Source organism: Suillus discolor, assembly GCF_016758755.1.
Source record: "Suillus discolor strain FC423 chromosome Unknown F5147scaffold_10, whole genome shotgun sequence".
NCBI classification, from domain to species: Eukaryota; Fungi; Basidiomycota; class Agaricomycetes; order Boletales; family Suillaceae; genus Suillus; species Suillus discolor.
In genome coordinates, this window is record NW_024541257.1 from 278,060 (window position 1) to 300,811 (window position 22,752).

At 44.6% G+C, this 22,752-nt stretch overlaps 2 protein-coding genes across 2 annotated transcripts; both read right to left on the bottom strand.

Moving 5' to 3' along the window:
* Window positions 1-801: 801 nt before the first annotated feature.
* F5147DRAFT_786741 (uncharacterized protein) lies at window positions 802-6,992 on the bottom strand (the record flags this gene model as incomplete). Its single annotated transcript, XM_041442936.1, has 32 exons — window positions 802-874; window positions 930-1,006; window positions 1,061-1,101; window positions 1,153-1,175; window positions 1,229-1,275; window positions 1,534-1,605; window positions 1,713-1,800; window positions 1,862-1,885; window positions 2,188-2,241; window positions 2,298-2,362; window positions 2,533-2,676; window positions 2,724-3,200; window positions 3,243-3,416; window positions 3,469-3,587; window positions 3,708-3,895; window positions 3,919-4,015; window positions 4,065-4,096; window positions 4,156-4,193; window positions 4,228-4,685; window positions 4,732-4,937; window positions 4,990-5,125; window positions 5,176-5,287; window positions 5,336-5,385; window positions 5,534-5,550; window positions 5,791-5,802; window positions 5,905-6,061; window positions 6,103-6,174; window positions 6,403-6,467; window positions 6,518-6,606; window positions 6,632-6,705; window positions 6,764-6,848; window positions 6,981-6,992. 32 exons carry the CDS (start codon window positions 6,990-6,992, stop codon window positions 802-804), a joined length of 3,378 nt encoding a protein of 1,125 aa, XP_041296330.1.
* A 4,020-nt stretch (window positions 6,993-11,012) lies between these two features.
* Window positions 11,013-15,951, bottom strand: F5147DRAFT_743967 (uncharacterized protein; the record flags this gene model as incomplete). Its single annotated transcript, XM_041439640.1, has 16 exons — window positions 11,013-11,261; window positions 11,283-11,371; window positions 11,423-12,066; window positions 12,118-12,256; window positions 12,310-12,489; window positions 12,540-12,937; window positions 12,988-13,136; window positions 13,186-13,258; window positions 13,403-13,487; window positions 13,525-13,597; window positions 13,650-13,717; window positions 13,812-14,022; window positions 14,084-14,106; window positions 14,138-14,186; window positions 14,835-14,873; window positions 15,949-15,951. 16 exons carry the CDS (start codon window positions 15,949-15,951, stop codon window positions 11,013-11,015), a joined length of 2,472 nt encoding a protein of 823 aa, XP_041296331.1.
* Between the last annotated feature and the right edge of the window lie 6,801 nt (window positions 15,952-22,752).

A 22,752-nucleotide genomic window follows, 5' to 3' on the forward strand; every position in this document is an offset into this window, starting at 1 on the left:
CGAGGCTTGATTGTATTTGTTCGTCATCATGCAAGGTATGCATACTCATCTCATAAGGCCTTACTAGACTGTTTCAACCTCGTGGCAGCCTTGTGAGGTGTTTCAAGATCGGCGCTGTCTCGCACAGGATTGTGAGGGAAACCTCATCTCTAATAACAGTTCATGTTTCAAAGGTACAGTCTGAGTTTTATTTTGGGTTTGGTTCATGCCTTTGAAACACATTCCTTTGGACCATTCTCATATATGTATTTAAGCCTTATCAATTATACCAGCCTCTCTTGATCATCAGGAAATCGGGGAGACGATGTTTTTCCTACATTTATTTTGTAAGATCAGAGCAAAAATTCATGGGATTATAAAACTAGACAAAGCGATACATAAGCATAAGCACATTGCGGGATATTATTGGACAACCACAATTGTGAGGAGAATACATCATGTCTTGCAATAATGATCCTTGATAGGCAGAGAGCTACAAATGCTTATCACAATGACAGAAAATGAATAAAGTTTTGCAATGCATGACAATCATGATTACAGCATTGCAATTTTGATATTGGGTTGCAAGCCTACCATTACATTGTCGCTACAAAATAGCTATTATAATTGTGTCCAAACATACCCGACCATTGACAAGGTATCATAATAAGTGGGATCTTGTTGTTTCGTCCAACCCCTCAAGTAAATGGAAGCGGGGGGAAAATAAATCTTATCAATGAGACATCTAAATTACGCCTGCATTTCAGGGGATAGAAATGTTATGTATGTATATCAATCAATAGCATAGTAACATCTACTTATTCAGAGGCTGTTCAGGTGGAGGAACAGGCTCGAGCTCTGCAGGCCCCCAGGGTGTGATAGGGACTCGAAGTTTCTATATATGATCAGGTGATTAGGAAGTGCAGGGATCAAAATGATTCCTGACTGACTGGAAAGCCTGCGTCGATTGCAGAGGTTCGTAAACGACGCATTTCCTCTCTTCATCGTAGCGGACTTCAATGTAGCCCTAAAATGATGATCCTATCATTATGATGAGCGGGTTGTAGTGGTAGCTACGCACCGATAATGGAAAGTCCTTTTGGAGAAGATGACCCTCGAAGCCTGAACAAAAATATATGACAAGTGCGAGTCATTGCATCTAAGAAAACTTACCATAGTCTGTCAGTATGCGACACCTGTAAATAGAAGATCAAGACACCAGTTCATATGGATATAGAATGCGACATACAGGTCAGGGTGATTGGTAAAGAAGACGCCAGACATGCCCCATGTCTCCTGTTCATATCAGTCTGCTCCACTGAAGACAGAAACACTACTAGGTACAGGTCCGCTTCACCAGCATAGGTCTTGACACGAATCCTTGCTGCATGCTTGACGCTCAACAAGTTGGGAGGATGTGGAGGTAGACAGAGGAGTATGTAACAGGATTCTGAATAGATGACTCTTTGGGTGGTACTTTGGAATTGGTCTTGATGAGTTCATCTGGGCGAAAAGTGAATCTCGCGTGCACATTTCATGGCATTGGCCCCTTACCTGTGCGAGCTTGATAACAGTATCGTATCCATCCACCAAATTGAAATACAGGGGAGTTCCTGCTGCAGATTCCTTTGGTTTTGATTCGACACCTCAGTTGATAATCAAATCGCCACCCTTGACCTGTTCGACCTATGCAACAACATCAACTCGGTGGACACCCAAAAAGGAGAAAATACCTCATTGACGAAGAGGGAGTGAGGGTTGATGAAGGGGCCGGTCTGTTGCTTCCAATAGATCTTGATGTTCAGCATAAACCAAGTGTGACTGCGAAACTTTGGAGTGTTTCTCCCAAAAAGGCAAGAACTAGTACATACTAGTAACTCACGCCGCTGCACAAACTTCAATTGAACTACACCAAAGTCCAACTGATTATCAGATCAGTACTACATTGAGTCCATGGAGCAAAATAATCAATTCAATAATGCTGAAGCACAAGGTGACCAATTCAGTACTCAAGCAGTGAGTAGAATAGTGACTGATATTTTGCGCTTGATCTAAAACTTTACCATTACTACTAGAACCTCTCTGACTTGAATCATGCAGTCATACCGGGGCCATTGATTGTCACCCAGTCAGCAATTGTATGTGATCATTAAATATTGTACACAACTGTGAAGGACTAATGAACATGATGCAGTCGATTTGGATGACCGCCACACAAGCAGCTCAAGCCAGTATGAACCAAAACTGCCAGCAGGCACAGATCTGCACAACGGAGGAAGAAAGATGTTGGTTGATGTTAATGGTGTTGTGAAGAGAACAAGAGCTGGATGAGATGGCTAGATGGCTGCATGACACCTGGCAGGAATTGGATGAAGTTAGAAGCCTGTTAGGGATCACAAGAAACCAGTAATGAGACTTGGTATGAAGTGTAGGTGATAAACAAAATGTTTGGATGCTTGTGTTGTTGACAGTGATAGAACCCACACAAAACATACTTAGATGATTCAAGGAGCGATCTGTAAACAGAACCGAACAAAGAGTCGGACAGCACACCAGACCATCAACATCCAGCCAACTTCGATAATGCCGTTGTTCTAACGCGTCTTCATCTAACATGTCTCCAAATACCAATAGTGCCAGCAGCATTTCTAATAACGCCAACACCACTGCAAATGCCAACTCAAACTCTAGACGGTGCTGGATCAGCAATAGCTAGTTTGTCTGCTTGATAGGGAAGTACTCACCCTGTTAGGATCGATGCGAGTTATGATGGTGTACCTTTCATCGCCTTCTCCAACTGAATAGTGATACACACCCAACTTCCGGGCAATCAGGTGAAGGACCCTTCTCTGCTTGGGTGAAAGTGTCCTCGAAAATGTGAGTTCGTCCCTCATTCTGTTGTCCTTGAAAAGTAAGATGCGAGAATAGATTTCCAAAGTAGAAGGATCGTTTAGATCCAGTTCATTAGGGGATGAAGACTTCTCTGATGGATTTGGTGTCGCAGGGGCAATTGGAGGAGATGTGGCGGGATTAAATGGCTGAGAGATTGGAAGATGAGGTATGGGCGGAGGTGAGTACTGTTGTTGTTGATAGGCACCAGAAGAGAAGGATCGCTGCCAGGTGAAAGCGGGGGATGTGATGGGACCAAAATCATTGTATGCTTGGTGAACTGCCTGTTGTTGCTCCTTTTCGAGTTGCATGGAACGCATTCGCCTAATAGCCTTTTCTCATTCAATATGCTCTTTTTCTCCAGCTTGAAGAACTTTCTTGTACTTGACACAAAGCTTATGACCTTGAACATCAAATCCATTCAAAGCAGCCACAACTGCGTCAGCATCTGCTGCTTGTGGGAAATTAGCAAAAGCGAGACCATGAAAAGAGCCTTGTTGATCCAGGTGGTAGTTGAATGTGTAGGGAGTAGGAATAGACAAAGAAGTCTAAAATAAAGGCATTAGTCAGATCTCATGGTGGAAATCATAATGAACTCACAATAATATCTAGGAGGGTCTCGCGCTTGACATTGAAAGGAATGTTCTTGACGACGATGGCGGTTGGTATAACCTCATCTTCAGTATTTTGGTTAGGTGTCAAAGGAGCAAGAGCAGATGCTTGTAGATGACCAAAGGGGGAGAACTACCAGAGGAAGAGAAATCCAAGTTGTTGCAAGGGAATTGAGGGCAATTATCTGGAGTGATTTTGATATTAGGATGTTTTCAAAAGAAAATGACTTATGGTGGGAAGACCAGCACGGGTGGGCTTCATCTTGAGAGGAGATGGTGTCATACCGCCTAGAAGATTCAACTGGCCTGAAAGTTGCTGGTTTGTGTTGAATTGATACTGTTGCCTGTTGTCACCATCATAGTTGTCATGGAGGCGAGGATTGAGAGATAGAGAGCCAATGTCAGGCATTGGAGAGCTTGTCATGACGGTCAAAAGAACAGAACAAGATTGACTGTAGGTTCTAGGCTAGCCTTCAACTTGATGAACCAGTCGTAACAGCAGTTCGGGAGAGAGAAAACAGACATGCCATAGGTTGCTACTTAGGACTAGCATGAGAATGAACAGAATTCATAAATAACACTCACTGGCAGGAGGATTAGTTGGTTTGAATTGAATTCTAAAGATTAGGAATCAGTACCTCCAGGTAAGAAGGTCGTTGGAGGAGTAGAGACACACTTGTCGACATCAATGCCATTGATATCATTAACAACAATCTCAAAAAAAGCTTATGCTTTCATCATCCCAAACCAAGTTGAACACCACAGCCCAAATTGTCCACAAAAGGTATTCCTTCCATAAGGATCGCATGAATCCAACAGCCCCATCCCCGTCCCAACCAGTGCATGCCGTAAAATAGATGGAGCATGGAACATTGGCATCCCATGCAGATAATATCGGCTGAAGTTCCATCTCTTTTCCATGCTCATAAGTAATAACGTTGAGCAATGACAACGATGAGGAAGTTCCAGCATCTGTGGCCACTAGGTCCATTGAGCTATTTCTGGTTTGGTCATCTGCTGTAAGTTCTTCCGGGGTCAGGTAACGGCACAAAGACAGGTTGAGTGTGATGGGCTCATACACTAAATCGAAGCGACATCTCGGCTCATATAGAGATGACTCCCCATGGAGAGCAACTTTGAATGATTGCATCGTGCATAGATGATTTCCGTCTTCATTCAGAAGGGCAACATCATATACCAGAGATTCTGCTTTACAATAAGTCACCGATAGAAATTTTGATAATAAACAGACTCACAGGTGTCAACTGGCAAAAAACAACATGAGCATAGAGAGACCGTGGGAATGGGGATGTAGTAAGTGTTTCATAGATTGTCAGTTTTTGCAGATGAGAAGGAAGATAATACAAGGTTTTGTTGGTGAGATGGGTAAAAATCGGATGGACCAGGATATGTATCGCGGAGTCGAAGATGACGGGGTGGATCTTGAACATCTCCAGCCTATTATTTTTGTTGCATAAACATCTTGTCAAAACAAAAGGAATAATCATACCCAGGAAGGTCCCCAACATCACCACAAATTTGTACTAAAGCTTCATTGTGCACTTTGTTAGTCCCCAGGTAGCAATCCAATACCCTTTGGTAATCTGGTCCATATTGAGCGAAGTGCTTGAGCCCACCATAGAAGCCTATGATAGTGTGGTGAGTGACAAAGCCCACAGCAATTTTTATAACGGACCTTCGACGCTAACTCGTGTACAGTGTTCCTTTATTGCCTGAATGCCCATGGCGGGTAAGGCTGGAGTTGGAGAATCAAGAGATAGGTAGCCCCCAGCATGCAAATGATCATACTAATCATTGGTGAGTTATGGAGCGAAGAATGGGAAAGTTTCACGTACTTGGGGCGGTGCACCGGGCAATTGTGATGGATTTACTAGAGCAGAACGTACTGACCAACGAGGACCTTCAGTGCAAATATCAACTGGCACAGGTTGATCTCCAGATAAAGATAGCATGAACGAGAAGTTGACATCCCAAACCTCAAGCAGCTAATTATTCATCAGAAACTATGGAGTCGAGTCACAGCAGCAACACACACTTGCATTGCTCCTTCCTGTCAGAAATGAGTGCCTTCACAGTCTCTACATCCTGAAGCAAGGTGTCAGGTCACGATACTTCTTCACCATCGTCAAACATCGTCTCTAACTTACCTAGGGTCCAGTAAAGTTGGGTTCCAATATTGAGGTGAGATATCCATACACATGGTATGCAACGGATGTGTGGGATGATGCTTCGTTATGGTGGCCGGAAAAGATACCTCAGCATCAATAGGCCCAAGAATTGGTTGACTCACAAGTAACGTCTACTGTAAGAAACATGAGTCAAGTATATGAAATCAGCAACAATGACACACGAGATGAGTAGCTTTCTGCATGCCAAGCAAACAGGCAAGCAAGATATCACGCACTCTGAGTGATACCAGTCCAGGCTAGCAGGACGAAGTAACACAGACGTCCGTTCACGGTGAAAACCGTGGTTAACTTTCACATTGTGAGCAAGAGAAGGAACAGGATTCTGCCACTTCAGGGAAAGCACGCTGCCTTGGAGACTTTTGGCATAGGTAACTGTTATACATGGCATGCTCCTATGGTTGAATATAGCTGACCACAGCCTCCATACATCAGAGCTTGCGGGTATATAGCTTGAATGGGGTATCCTGGAAGTTCCCCAAACCAGTCTAGCTATAATATGTATAGTATCGGCCATAAACGACCACAATTGCTGTCCTTTGCAAAGGAGAGTATTGCTCTTATTCGATGACATCCCTTGAGTGTGCAGTCAATAACCATTTGTGCATCAAGAAACTATGCACTTATGCAAACCATGTGCCCAATGCTGTTGATTTGAATCAATAAAGTTAGTCAGATGTAGAAAAAAGGGTAAGGGGGTAGCACTGCCAGCTTACCTAGCCATAGTACACCAATCACAATGGGGAGTGTCACCTCCACCTTTGGCTGCGAGAACTGCATTCTGTCAAGGCATGAGCCAAGTAAGGCAGATCAGTGGTGTGTTCAACTCACATCCACAGAAATGCAGAGATAGTGGCTATGGGTGGAATCAGGGCAAAGATAACAAAATCTCCTAAGAAGACATTCAGGTGTCCATATAACTGATAGAGATACGGGGATACATACGATTGATATGCAGAATAATCTTGCAAAGTTGGCTGTCAATCCAAGGACAGCCGCAGAGAGCAGGAACACAGTTACTGGATAACATCGATTGATCAATCAATTGAGGTTGCAGATTGTGAATGAGCGCCATACCATATCTAATGCACCCTGAACAATGCATTGTCATTGCCCCTTGCTCGGCACCCCGGAAGCCGTCACCTGAAAGTAAAATGAAGACCTTGGAAGGGGATGGGGTATGGTTTTAAAAACACATGCCACCGGTAGGTGCCCAGCCTACTAGAGGCTGCAAGATAGGAAGGGCCTGAGTTAGTAGGATTGAGCTTTTGAGGTAAAGGTGAACTTTACTGACTCTAAAGAACATGATGGAATAGCAAATACTTTTGCAGATGATAAGCTGGTGTGGTGGTCAGCCATCTTCAAGTTGGATGCTAGAACTTACTACTATGTTGTTCACTGGTGTCTTATGTCAAGGGCTAATATATTGCCCAGTAGCCTCTAGAAGTTGAACTTGAGTAAGCATTACAGTATGTATGCAAAAATACTGCAGTGTGTCCTTTTTCAAGAGATGATGGAGCAGATTGTTATCAAGGTTTGATCCATGCTGACTCGTTTCAATCTGAACTCTTCTGATGGTCGTCCACGGTGCCATAATGATTACTAATGGAAGCGAAATATGGTATTTCGAAACTTCACGCTTAATGTAGTAATGCTCAGAAGCAAGACTTTGAGTCAACGAGACTGTACCTCACCTCCTCCTAGACTGCCCCCAGTACCGCCATGAACGTCATGTAATGACTTTAGCCCTAGGCTGCGAAGCCTCATCTATCTCCTTCCTCCTCTCAGACCCAGCCGCAATGCCACACCTAGTGCGCTATATCAATACCACTGGAAGATTCAAAAACACGATAGGTGTGATCCCATTACCTTGTAAACCGACAGCCTGATACAGCATACCTTTGTAGATCCAACATGTAACACCAATGTATCCCACACCACCCTGTACAACACCTTCAAAACCTTCATCCACTCACCTACACGGAATCAAGCGCCCACAGCGGCATAAGACATACGGACCCAGGATAGTCAGATCAGCCCCAAGACTACCCAAACTCCTGTTCAATGCCCACCTGACTCCTGTACTAGATCACTTCACACTGACTGAGTACGTGTTTATTTTAAGACACAGATAATACATCAACATGTAGAGCATGCATAAATCATTCCCCCCCCCATCAAAGTGGCGCGTCTAAAATGGCCAGCGGGAACGGCGGACTGACAGGGGTATGCCCTACGTCAGGGCATTCGCGCACTTGGGGATGTAAAAAGGGACACCGGGGGTCCCTTAGTTTAGAAAGTAGTGTCCTACATAGAGTACAACTCTGCAAAGGACATAAATTGGATTCAAAACAAAAAAAAAAAACAAAGACTTTGAGTCCTTAGATCGAGACTCTGCGACGTGCCTGAGGGGTCAAAGTGCAGAAAACAATCTCTCCTGGTACTACAAGAAATATCTGCATGCAACTAGTAGTATGATAATACATTGCTTCAACTCGATCTTCAATGCATGAAAACCTTCATCTCCTGGACGGGCCTCATAGTCTATTCTGTTGCCTCAATGCCTGTTCACTGCGCACATGAGATTGAGCAGGAGAAAAACTTGAACTGAGTTGACTTACAGTGCTGTTTTCCAGCCATTAGGGCCGCCACACGTGGTAAGCCAACATTCCAGCTCCATAGATTGCTCATCAATGCCTGAGCGAGCTGCAGTAAGAAAGTCTAGCTGGCGACGATGTTCCTCATCCAAGGAGTGGGTAAAAATGAGGTTTTGGTCACTAAGATATGACCTAAAGAATGCGATAATCTGTTGAAAGCTATGAGTTCCAAGTTCTGAAACATAGACATGACGCACCAGAGTACATATTCTGGAAATGAGGTGTTTCGGAAGGGACGTGTAGGACTCAGGGAAGAGAGTAAGAAGTGATTCCAGATGGCCATGGACGGGTCGGATGATCTGATGCGCAAGCATTGCCAACAGGGTCTTATTGTGGTATGGGTTCTGGAACGTTACAGGTTAATCCTGTAATCAGATAATTGTGATAAGCAAAAACAAATACATAGTTGTCGTCAAACGTAAAAGCGATGGATGTGACTAGGCTCAGGACCAGCCTGGCTTATATAACCACGGACAAGTCGAGTGGCGTAGCCAGGCTGGTTGATCTCAGGAGAGATTTGGCAGGCGAAGCATGGAGTTTCAATTTAGCAGGTGCCGGTCGAAGTAATAGTGCTACATAGTTACTGTCGACTATCAATCACTCAGAAACTTTCGTTCGCGCACTGCATAGAGTACCACATCTTTCTCACTTTTGTGTTGCATCACTAAAATTTAAATGGGATACTTCAAATGATACCATTTGCTCCATATTATACTCCCCCACTGCAGTATGCCCTACTAACTCCAGAGTGTCTTATCATGAGGAGTGTCATGATTGATTGCAATTGAACGAACCCCATACTCCTCGAATTCCTTGACCTGTAATCCAGAAGCGCAAATTTCATGCAATGAGAGTGATATTCAAATATTCAGCATACATGATCTTTTTGAAGCAATTTTAAAGGTGTAACTGTGATAGCCATCTTGTCGGGGGAGAGAAGCAAAGGTAAAATCATGCAGAGTGTCTTTCCAGAGCCCGTTGCAGCTCAAAGAACCACATGTCTTCCTGCAAGCAAAGATATGAGAGCCTTGAGTTGAAATAACTTCGGAATTTTGGTGCCTTCTGAGACAAAATCAAGGTGTGCGAAAGCTTCGAGTACTTGCTGGATCTGTATCGTTGAAAGTGTGTTTGTAAAGTCCAGTTGGAAGGTTTTCAAGAGCATTCAAAGCTGATATGGACATAGGTAATACAGAACCAATGTTGAAACTCATGGTCATAACATAGAGATGTAGCAAAACAGTATAGTGTCTGTCACAATGTCTAGATGTACGATGACACCTGGCACACCCAGCACCTGCTAAAATTTGAACTCCATGCTCTGCCTGCCAAATTTCTCCGAGATCGACCAGTCTGACTACGTCAAAAATTCCCCACTCTCATGTGACGTACATCAGACTGGTCACGAGTCTAGGATGTGACACCACTATTCCAATCCATCATGTTGGTAAGATTCTGAATAAGCACTTTAGCCTCCTCCGATGTTTTGGTCTTCAAAGAAAATCTGCCCAAACAGGCTTTCTTCGGCTCTTCAACAAAACTCTGGACACAAGTCCTCATTGATTTTATAAACACAGACCGTTCAGAGTATACCTGTAGATATACATCTGAGTTAGAAGAGCCAAAGCAACAATATAAACATACTATTTTAATGATATTTGGATGCAGGAGGTTCAAAAGTTCAGTCTCACCAGTTTCACAGCATTGGAGTCCTGCTATATTGTAAGCATATCGAAGTAGATGTTATCAGCATTCATCCTTACCAGACTCTGGGGGCTGAGAAGAAGCATTGCTGATGGTCAGCATTTCCACAATATCCTGTAGGTATAATATATCAATGTCTAGTATTGTAGAAGGCTGATGTTATATCAGAGCCTGTGGTCCATAAACCACGATGTATCACCTCCCTCACCTTTCTCGCTGCCTGTCCTGTGATGTATCACCTTCAAAGCCTTTGAGGCTCACGTGATATATCACCTTCAAAGCCCTTGAGGCTCATGTAATATATCACTTTCAGTTGTATTTGGGGCTCACGTGATGTATCACTTTCGGTCGTGTTTGAGGCTCACATGATGTGATATATCACCTTCAAAGCCCTTGAGGCTCGAGTGATATATCACTTTCAGTTGTATTTGGGGCTTGTGTGATGTGATATATCACCTTCAAAGCCCTTGAGGCTCAAGTGATATATCACTTTCAGTTGTATTTGGGACTCGCGTGATGTATCACTTTCGGTCGTGTTTGAGGCTCACGTGATATATCACCTTCAAAGCCCTTAAGGCTCGAGTGCTATATCACTTTCAGTTGTATTTGGGGCTCGCATGATGTGATATATCACCTTCAAAGCCCTTGAGGCTCACATGATATATCACTTCCAGTCGTGTTACATCACCTTGGTATCACCTCGCGTGATACATCACTTTCAAGCCTTTCATGATACATCACCTTTAAATATCTGATATACCACCTTCAAAGCTCTGGGCTTGCATGATATATCACCTTCGGGGCTCACTGATTGATGTTTCCACCAATCATGAGCCAGGATCAAATAGTTCAAATGATGTCATAGTTCTCTTGTTGCAGCCCGTCTGTTAGGTGTGGCGCTCACCACTTGTAAACACAGAAATATAGTAGATTATATATTTGCCCTCATCATCCTCTCCATTATAACCTCAAATCAAGTCATGACAGACACTTGAATGGACAGGGGAATGGGAGTTCAGCATTGGCAACTCGGAATGAAGATGGACTGCAAGAAGGGGAGCTTCTTGCCATGAAGGGTTGGCTGCCCACACAGATTTGATGTGTATGACCATCTGTCGATGTAGATTAGCCTGGCGCTGCACATAAGCAAGAGCACCCTCTCCAGCCTGCAGTGAGTTCAAAGCACGCTGCAGACCTTGCATGTCCCACCAGCCTGCCTACCAGTCAAGAAATGCAACAATGCAGCGCATTTCCTCCCGTAGTAGTTGTACTTCTTCCTCCCAGCGATGAGCTCGTGCTCGCGCCTTACACCATTCAACATGTAGCGCTATAAAATGGCCAGGTCAGCAAGAAGCACCAGTCGTTAGAGCCTACTTACAGTCCTGTAGCCCTAGCTCATTGCTGTTAAAGCCTGAAGTCCTCCAGATCCATGATATACTTTGTTGCCCCACCGTTCGGCCATCGTCGTGTTTGAGTGGGACGGCATCCCTTTGCTTGTTGAGTGGCTTGAGGCTCCTCTCCCAGTCATCGGTCTTACCTAGCCTTGCTGCCAGATTCACGAGTGCATCTCTAGCGGTGGAATACTTAAGTGATAAGGTGTCGATGCGATGTTCAGCATTGTTGATGATTCCATTTGCTTGGGTATTTGCTCGCTGTCCCCAAATAAAGGTGTCCTTATACTTGTAAAGGTGGTATCGCAGGTTAAGCACGGTGCGGAGGTCATTCAGTGTGTTGTATGCCTGAGCTTCACGCAATTCCCACTCATGTTTGAGCAAGCGGTCGTCACATGGCACTCGCTGGGGCAGAGAGGACAGCAGAAAAAGGCTGATGTTGTGGGCCTTCATTTCAGTGGCAATGTCATCTGGTGACCGCAGGCGGGAGACACTAGGCATATACAACACCTGCACCCGGGCCCAGGTGTCAATGCGTCGGCGAAGAGCATTCATGCGCTGTAAGATCTTGCCCTTCTGGACATCTGTAGTGTGTTGTCCAATCGCCTTGGCATCAAAGCCAAGACGGTGCCTAGAATAGAGTCAGTGCGTGATTCAATACATCCAGAAATATACACTCAACTGCTGATCTTTGAGTTCTAATCCTGATGAAATTAACACAGAGGGTGATATATCATCGTGTAGGGACATGTTGTTGTCACACTCAATCTCTGCAGCCTCAGCCATTGATAAGGCTAGGCGCATGGCAGCCTGAGTCATTGCTATTGAAAATGCCATCAGCTTCTCAAAATGTGTCAATATAGAGTACACGTACTCGTCATAGCTCTGCCTTCAAATGGGTTTGGTTGTGAACGGTCTGCCTCCCATGCTTCAATGTCCCTCCTCCATTCAACTAACTCATCTGCAGCTAGGGAAGCTTCAAAATTAATGAGATCATCGACGTGTTCTTGCACCTCAATTAATGCAAAGTTGTACTTTCGGTGGAAAATCAAACCTAAGAGACAGTGATGCTTTAAATTCAGATGTTCAAGGCAAAAAACTTACCCATTGCACAGATCTTCTTCCAGTTCCAGTCGTTGAAGTGGTCATCTAAGGTGTCGCGCCTTGAACCGGGACCCATTTTGCATGTGCTTGTTGTGATGGGGTTTATGTCGGCCCAGCCATGCTCGGGAGCTTCACCATCTGTGCGACCAATGCCCTTAATGAAATTGAAGGAAAAGTTTGACTGACATTTGGCCACATGGGTTGGCAGGTGGAATTTTGGTATGAGAAATGTGATTGACTTTCGGTCATGCTTGATGTGGTACTGGTGTGGGAAGGCGGACATTCGTGTCCAGAGATGTTTGCTCCATTGACAAGCGATATCGTATGAGATGTTCAATGTCAATATCTCCGATGAAGACTGCATGCTCGAGAAGAATAAATAATCCATGTTAAGGTACCTGTAAGTTCTGTTGTTAGCAATACAGCAAGAATGTGGAATGTTGCGCACCTTTCGCCCTTCTGTAGGTCACCAACTGAGCAGGGCTGTTTGAAATTGTGTCTTGCGCAATCAATAGTACCGGCACCAGTGGCTGCAAGGCCACGTGAGACTCTCAAATCTGCAAGGTTGACCGTGTTGTGACTGGAGCATGAACTCAACTACAGAGAGTTAGACTTAGTGCTCACGAGAAATAAATGTTGAATTTACCTCCTGGACGACTTGCTCGTGTGAACCAATGAAATCTTTATATGCATGTTCCTCCACAAAAAATGCATATCCACTGATTGAGACCCGGATCAACGATGTCCGAAGAGACATTACAGCGAGCGAGACAGGAAATTGGCGTTGATGGCAAGGAATAAGGCACATAAAAATCTAGGACTGTGTGAGAAGAAGTCAGGCAGAAAGGTGGTGTTATACATACCGTATTTCGGATGGTGCATTTTCCCATCCATCTGGTAAGTTTTTGCCTGCGTGGGGACACGCAGGACACAAAACGGCGCAGGCACCTGGTTTAGTTGCACCAATACCATCAGGGGTGATGACCTTGACCAGCACATTTCATCTGCTTGATGAAGCGCCACTCTCGCATCATGTGTAACAACGCCTCGTAACGATCCTAGATTGTGATATGATAAATTGAAATAATAATAGAATTAGCACGTACATACCTTTGGTATATGAATTCCAGTATTGTCTGTCAAACAAGCAGCTGTTTTGTAGAATTCAAACGCAGAGACTTTGGACTCAAAAGACAGCATCTAAAAGTATTCCAGTGCCCAAAATGTTGCAGCTGTTTTCGGATCAACTGTTGTGGCAGGAAAGAGGCGAACACTGTAGTAGTTGAATGATGTGCAGTTCGGCATATGCACATCCACAGAAATCTAACCCTACTTCATAGATGCCGTTGTAGTCGATGATAACAAAGTCGTCGTTGTGAGCAGGGAGTGGGTTGATGCACCGAACACCAGAAGCATGTCCAAGTTGTAAACGGATCCCCATGGACTTCAAGGTAACACTGTAAAATGAGATACCATCCCATCGCTAAGTTCAAAGTGCAAAAGAGTCAGTCTATGTAAGAAATGTAAAGTATATATACACATACCTCCATTCTATGAAGCGGAATGTCTGTCATGTATGCGGATCATGCACAAATGACAAAATAATTCGCAACCATGACAATCCTGACAACGATATGTCGCTGCTTCCTCACCGCAAACGCAAATGTCTTGTAATAGTCACCTTGACCCTCCAGGCGGAGGAATTCCTCCAAAAACAAGTCAGAATCAGATCGCCATAAATGCAAGACCTCACCCTGAACCCCAGTACATTTTGGTTTAGTGAATTCTACAAGCTCCGAAGTGTCGCTCTGAAGGTTATCAGAAAAGTCATCGATAATTAAAAGGTTGAGATCCGTGGTGTCTAACAGGACTTCTGATTCTCCACGACGACATTTACCTGGAGAGTTAGGAACTGTATAGTAAGATGAAGAGACATTTAGACGTCCACTTGGTCCTGCTTCGAAACTGCTATGCTTGCATTGTTGAGCATTGTGAGTGTGTTGAGGTGCATCATTTGTATTGTTAATCACTGCTTTTGAAGCAGCAGCGTTGTGTGCATAGAAATTGCACTGGTAGTGCTTCAGGTCTCGCCGTCTTTGACCTCCGACCATTCAAGTTCAAGTCGGATACAGTGTTATAGTAGTAAGTCAACAATTCAGTCGTGTGATGATGTAATTCTAAAAACTGCCTGATATATCAACTTATTGTCTGCCAACTGAGCGAGTCAGTAAGCATTGCCTCATCGTAAGCTTCAACACCCCTGTCATCTATTATTGATATGATTTCCCTTTCTACTGCAAGCCGTCTCCCCATCAAGTCAATTAGTTCCTGGCTCTGTTTCAATAAGAGCTGATAACCGGTCCCAGACGTACATCTGAGTTGTTGCACCGCTTCATGTAATTCAGTAGCACGCTCATGCAAATTCAGCACTATGATCGAGGAATCGTCCAACTCAGGGCGCAGCAGAGTCCAACCTTCGACATCTACTCTCTGAAGCACTGCAATAACACGAGATTGCATGGTGTTTGCCTCAGGAACGCTGGACCTGTACCCTAGCTCGTCACTCAATCAGTGGGGTCCAAACGAGCTACATTACATCATATTACATAATCATAAAAATTCTGTTGCCTGTTCTGTTGTCAGTTCTGTTGCCTATTACATGATGTATTTGTGTGTGAGAGTCTGAGTTGATTTGATTTGTCTTCGGAACAACCCAAAATTCAACTACTTAAACTTGACCAAACATACTAAAAGTTACTATTTTCAACGAATTCAACCATAGTTGGCTGACCTAAACCATGTCTTCCACACGTCCACCTACTCTTGACTCTTTATCATTCCCTAGATCTAATGGCCCACATAACCTTAAACCAATTCTTGAGGGCAATGATTGTGTTGCCTGGTGCAGCCGCGTATTAAGCCAACAACTTTGGGACACATACCCTTCTCCAGCTGCCTCCCATCAATCTGACTTGCAGGAGCCTTCGTCTGTACATACTATTGCCAGATTTCATTGTTATCGTGTGACTGATGTGAATGAATAAGGTGGATGCTCTTTGTCTTCCTCCATTCTGGGGACACGTTGTGATAGCAACCTCACTGTTGCTCTTATCAGCGCTAAACACTCAGAGCGTTGTGCAGAGTATAAACTTATCCAGAGGCACCTGAAACACATCAACATTGAAAAGGAACTTTACAGTCTGGTGGAAATACAGACACACCAGAGACTGCACAAAGCTGACACCAACGTTGGTGTTACCCGTGGTGTGTTGCATGTCTCCAGCCTGACACCTTCAGGTGATGATCCGGATAGTGATGTGTCGAGCTTGGATAGGTCAGATGAAGAGGAATACTCTTGACATCCATACAAAGATTAATCCCTATCATATCTATTCTCGCATTTCATGACCATGGTGTGTGCTTGCCCGTACAAATTGTTCACTATTATATTTATGCTTACATTTATATCTATATGTTGTAACGGCTACTGTTACCCTCCCAATTCACTCGTACAATCGTCGATATGGTTGGAATTATGTACTCCACATGTCGATCTCTTTACCGTTATATCTCTGAGAAATGTTGTTAATCTGTGACTCATGTCATGAGTTGTAAACTCCTTATCGATGGGTACCAGCATGCAAGCTCGACGAAGTCTATTCTTGGGACTTGAATGTGGACTTTTACATGTCCGAGTCAGTATGGCTGCACTTTTGAATCTTGAATATTCTGAATTCGCAGCATCCTCACTTACTCGACACGGAACATCAAACACACCCGCTTGTGTTGCAAGGCTCGCATTCCTGGTTCTGCTGCTACTACATAGTACTAATTTTCTTCCATAGTTAAATCAATAACCTCGGCTCCTTGCTTTCCTACACAATGGTGATGCTCAAACATCTGCCTTGTCATTATCAGCTCACAACCATTGCACTGTGTAAGAAATCCGTGGAATTCATCCACTGTGAGGCCGGGCTGGGTAAAGGAGTCCAATTTCAGCAGCCTGTCGAGTGTTTTTTCATTTCACCAAAGCTGGCGCCATTGGATGAGTTCTAGTTTGATGTCTATGTATAAATAAGTATCTTTTACCATGCAATCATAACTTGTTCCATGTAGTATGTACCATTCCCGTCAAAAAACATGATTTCAAGTGGTCTAGCCTCATCAGGTCCTAATATGAGACATGTTAGATTAGTGATGCCATTGACAGTTACAGATATAGCCCCACTTCGTCTTAGATAACACTTGATGGGCAAGCTGAGTGAAGTGTGCATTCGCTCAACACAGACTGCAGGCTCATCAGGTGACCTGAAGCTTAATCTTGACAACCCGTTAACTTACCAACATAACCGCATTTGCTCAATGCACAGCATGCTACGTACTGTCCTGCATTCAGTCCCCGCATTGAGATTACTATGGCAGCCTCGTGGTGATTGACAGGGTCGTGGTCATCCATGAATGCACAAAGGCAGTGTGGTGCTCGGAATTGGTGAGAGTTTCGATACACTACTAGGTCTGAAGGAATGATGCATTGTAGCACTCGGATCGGCGTTGGGCTCGTATCTTGCCAAACTCATAGGTATTCCACATACACATTCCTCGACACTCCATTTACCTTCCGAGGGTTCTGTGCATTTGTCCGAGTCGTCCGAAGGTCGTCCGTCCATTTCCGAGGCCTGTATACAGTTCCGATCCTCCGTACCATGTCCCGTCCATGTCCGTTTGACTTTGCTGGTGCGTTCTTCACTTGGTTATCTGTTATTGATTATGTCTAGGGGCACATATGTCATCGGCCCGTCAGTTATACACACCTTGCATCTTATTACATGCATATCTCTGTAGCGGCTCGCCTTGAGTCTTATTACATTTCGGATGTCTTATCTCACTACTGGTTTCGCCTATGCAGTTTCCAGACTTTCACACTGTAGGATATAATCTGCCTCGCTAGCTACTCGCACTTCACTTCACTTTCCCTGCTATGAGTCATAGTTAGTAGAGTCACTTTCGGATAGTCGTACTTCGCGCAATCGATCTTTGTTCATTTGGAATGATTGTTTGGCCTGACCGCTGCCATTTCGCTCCTCGCTGTCTCTAAGTTCTCCCGATAGTCTTTGCTTAGTTATACTTCGCAAAATCTTATACTTCGATACACCTGCCATACTTCTCAGAACACTCACTGTTCATCGGAAGCTCTTCAGACGCTTCGCGCAACTTCGGACCTTCATTTCTAGACGTCGGACTACCTTCAGACCACTTCGGACGAGTACTTTGGTACTTCGGACATATCCTCAGAACACCGAGTGCACTCTTGGTAACTTTCCTTCTCTCACTTCGATCTTAACAAGATATCCCTTGCTTTATATCAAGGAGCATTTCTATAGGCAGTCTCTTTGGGACGAACATCTCACTCGCACTCTGAGTCTTAAGGTAACACTTTTGCAGCGCCCACATAGAATCAACTCTTTACAGCATTCCCCATCCTCATTAACTGGCCTGCATCCAACAAAAAGGTGAGATCTTCAAGACACCTTTACTACTTGGCTAACACACCAATACCATACACAGAGCGTTTCTCCAGTCTCGTCTAGTTCGAGCACAGCATTCATGCTGCTGCTGACGCAAGCTGCAAGCTTTGCTTGCTGACTCATCTGCTCCCTCGAAAGTTTTTCAGCTGTGATGTCGGTCTCTGTATGAGTAAGAGCCATCTGTGCGCCAGAAGATTCAACTTGTGCAACCGACTAACCATCTTCAAGCTTGCAAGCTTTTATAATTGCCTTCGGTTTTCAGGTAATCATTGTAGTTCGGTCAAGTTTGTCATCTCAACTGTGATATTTCTTTCTAGAGCACTATACACGTAAATACCAGCCTAATTTCCGGATCCGATACCAGTAACTGGTAGCCTCTACTACTGTGGGTACCTTCTACTTGCATCTAAGAGATATTGAGGACTTGAGTTCCGTGATACTGTACTTACCGCCGGCAGCCTACTACTTCGACTATAGAACCCACGTGCTCCTGAGTCATTACTTGTATCTAATTTGTTTCATCGACTCAGACCTGAACTTCCATGGATGACTCACTCTCGTCTTCCCCAGACGTGTACTTGGCAGCATACTCGACTAATTGTACTTGCGGAAGAAGCTTTGCTCAGCTAAATGCATATGCAAACCATCAATGAACGTGTAGAAAGAGAAAGAAATGCCTTTCGAATGCACTAGCAAAGACCAAAGAAGTATGGACTACAAGAAAAAAGTTGCGTCAAGAAGACAAACATGGTGAGCCAGCTGTGTTTACCTCAACTTCTAGCTATAATGCGACAACTCAAACTTCACTGGTGTAGCACTCGAGCTCGCGCTAGGCTCGTATTCAGCTATTTTCCCATGCATGTCAAACACATGAATCACTTCCAATGTTATCCGACACTCATCTGCTCAATCCGATGTTTATCTGCTAAACCCAACACTAACCCGCTAAACCCGACGCTAATCCGACGGACCCGATGTTTCCTGCGCATCGGACCCAATATTTTCCTGTGCACTTGTCCTCCCTATGTCTTGTCCTGTCATATCTATCCCCACTAGGTGTGCAGTCATTCATTTTCATGTCGCTAACATTGTAGAACACGTTATTACATGTCCACAGTACATCATGTCTTATTACATAGGACATCGGACCCGAAAATCAGCGCTACTACTTTCGCCTATAGCACTCCGAATTTCTACATAGACACTATATATTTTGCATACCTCCTACCTATTACTTTACCTTTCTACCTCCGAGTAGGAGGAGGTCATCCGATATTTGTAGTTCTTAGTTGGATTCCACAATATTATCCATTCTTTATCCAAAACATCTGACAGTAACCCGCCATTCGCTATCCCTGACATTTGCTATATTCCCGACGCAAACCCGACGCTAACCCGATGCAACCTGACGCAAACCCGCTAACCCAAAACCCAAAAACATCGGACCTGACATTTTTGACATCGGACTCCTAATTATACCTTCGGACTTTGTTTCCCGCGCTTCGGACTATCTTCCTTTTGATATAACTGATTATTCTAATACCAACAGCAAGCCCCTCGGGTCGAATGCACTTGTCTTGCAAGTATAAGCAGACTAGGCTGTGCACGACCACAACATTTTTATATTGCTAAACACTTACTTCGTGTAGTGTCCAGCAATTGTTGTATCTCTACACCAGGAGAGAGCACGGTGCGCCCACCACTGGATTATAAATTTTCTGGATCAGAGTTCAGTTCCGAGCAGGCTGCTACCACCATTGACAGAGTAGAATTCGGTGGAAATTCAGGATCAGGATCAGAGCTTCCCATGGCAGGCATCGAAATTGAACACAATGTGAGTGTTCATCCTGAATGCAGATCATATTCTTACCATTGATACCGGTGTAGGACTTGTAGTCCTTGTAGCCTCGTAGAGGCTATTTTTGCAGTGTCTCTCAGGTCCTAGCGCAGCGTGCGCTATCACTACCACAGTGCACACCCTTTCTATCGTCGGCCAACGGCCGCAGCTCACGCGCGCGCTTCGGTTCGCATCCGTTTTTCGTCAGTTCCGTCGCGTGTCCTTCCTCCGTCCTATCCATGTCCTCTGCTGTCCATTGGTGCATATTTTATCTCATTCGCGTTAGACTGATTATATTTTCGGAGGTGATATCGCGTATGTTTCGTTACTTGCATTATGGACCTTTAATATGTGTTACTGCTATCTTCTCGGTTCCGAACAGTGCTACGCGCGCTATCATATATACTTTAGACTTAGGATTTTTCATGTACCTTCTTTTCCCACTATCAAAATTATCATCTGTTTGCACGCAAACACTCAGACTCAGAATCTAAAAGAAACCTTCGGCCGACTACATCGCGCGCTGTATTAACGGTCGCGCTATCGTTCACGCATTGCTCATCGCATCTATCGTCAGAACTCTCTTCCCTCATTATCGTCGTGTCGCATCCCCTTCGCATATCCGCTAGTCGCGCGTTCATATAAACCGTCGGCTTTTCTCCACACCTCCGTGCTCCGTCAAACTTTCGGCCGTTCGGTCGCGCATCGTATCGCACATTCGGCGGCTCACTCACACTCGCATCACTTCAAGCGCAACATCGCGCGCTCTTCCATTCTCAGTTACTCTTACCAGTTCTAAGTTTCCCCTCCATATTTTACTTAGAGGAATCATTCTCAGTAGCAATCCCCTTGGGCCGAATCTATACTCGCGTCCAGAGGTCTATTTGAGTTTTACCCCACTTCACCCTTTCTCACCCTTTCTCCCCCTTTCTCCCCTTCTCATCTAGCTATCATTCCTCACACACACCGGAATGGTCTTTTAGGATATATGCAGTCCTCTGGAAGCCTCACAGGCAGTAGAAGATCCACGGTCGCTTGCAGAACGTCGCCCATGGCACCTCAACCGGCATCTTCCTGCATGGTTTCAAGATATTCTCCCTCAACCACTACCACCACCTATGGCTAAGCAAGCCCCATCCCCTGCTGCAGATCCTTCGTCTGTCTCGGATACAAGTTCACCACTGTCATGCGCCCTGCGCTTCTTGCACACACTTCCTAATATATTTGGACTTTCACGACAATATTATAGTAGCCGCCTGCCAACTCACAATCCAGATGAGGTTACTACTTTGGAGAACCTCACTCTGACACATTTAGACCCAGAAGGTCAGGATCCCAGCAGGCCCAGGCATGCAATGCAGGATCATGATGGCAGTGGGGAAGATCCGGACGCTTTCTACCCATATACAAACAAATCATCATTTGGGCTTGGCGACTGGTTTTGGAATGGGGGTTTGCAGAAGTCACAAAGAGCTTCAAGGAATTGTTACGGATTGTCTGCGATCCTGAGTTTCGACTTGAAGATATCTGTTCTACATGCTGGAACTTGATCGATGAACAACTCGGATCTAGCTCAGAAGATGCAGAGGGGAATATGCCATTTGAAGGCGCTGGGTGGAAGAAGAGTGCAATTAATATCAAGATTCCCATTCCCAATCGCGCAGATAACCCAGGCATCCGTGATTATCTCACCACAGACCTATATTACCGACCGCTCGTATCTGTCATTCGCGAAAAGCTTGCAAATGTCAGGCACAACAAACTCCTCTACTATCAGCCCTATGAACTGCTTTGGAATCATGGATGATCTGAAAGACCCATTCGTGTTCATGGGGAACTTTATACATCCGAATCTTTCATTCAGGCGCACCGTGAACTCCAAGAGTCACCACCAGAGCCTGGGTGTGATTTAGAGCGCGTCATTGTCGCTCTCATGTTTTGATCAGGCGCGACACATTTGACCTCCTTTAGCAATTCCAAACTCTGGCCCTGCTACATGTTTTTTGGGAATGAGTCCAAGTACAGAAGATGTAAACCTTCTTGCCGGCTATGTAGTCATGTCGCCTATTTTAATCACATAGGTGCCCATGTTATTCTTCAGGTTTTTATTCTATCCTCATGTGTGCATCATCTTCAAGCTTCCGGATAATTCCAAGGATTTTGCTACAATGCAGTTTGGTAGTAAAGGCCCTGGTGCTGACTTTATGGCACATTGCCATAAAGAACTTTTTCACGCGCAATGGATGATTTTGCTTGATGACAAGTTTGTAGAAGCCTGCAAGCACAGGATTGTGATATGCTGTTGTTGTTACAGACTTGGATAAGTCTTCTCAGCGACGGCACAAATGTGCCCTCCGAAGCTGAGGATTGTAGCCTTGACGGAATGTCAAGGGTTCCTTAGGTTATCTTGGTAAGACAGCACTCGTTGAGATACAGGTCTAGCGGATGCGACTAAGACAAGGGGTGCTTGACTTAGAAGTGCGGTGAAAGAGACAACTAAATTGGAGGCTTAGTTGAACAGGTTTCAAGGGAAAACCAAGTAGATTAAAGTAGGGATCTAGTACAATAATCTGTCTACTTATATATGTCAATATACAAGGGTTCAAGCTCAGTCTGTATCTAATAGTATATCTGTGGATCTATGGTATCATGAGATAAGAGTCCACTGAGGTCAACCATGAGGTTCAGATAAGATACATGAGGCTTAGCCTCTGATCAAGCGTGAGGCGCCAAGATGCGCTCCGGGTCTACATGAGATGGCAACAATCAACATGTGCCGATCTAGGGTGACCATGAGGCGTACAGCCTCAGAGGATCAGGTACAAGGCCTTCTAGGCCAGGGGTGGTGTCA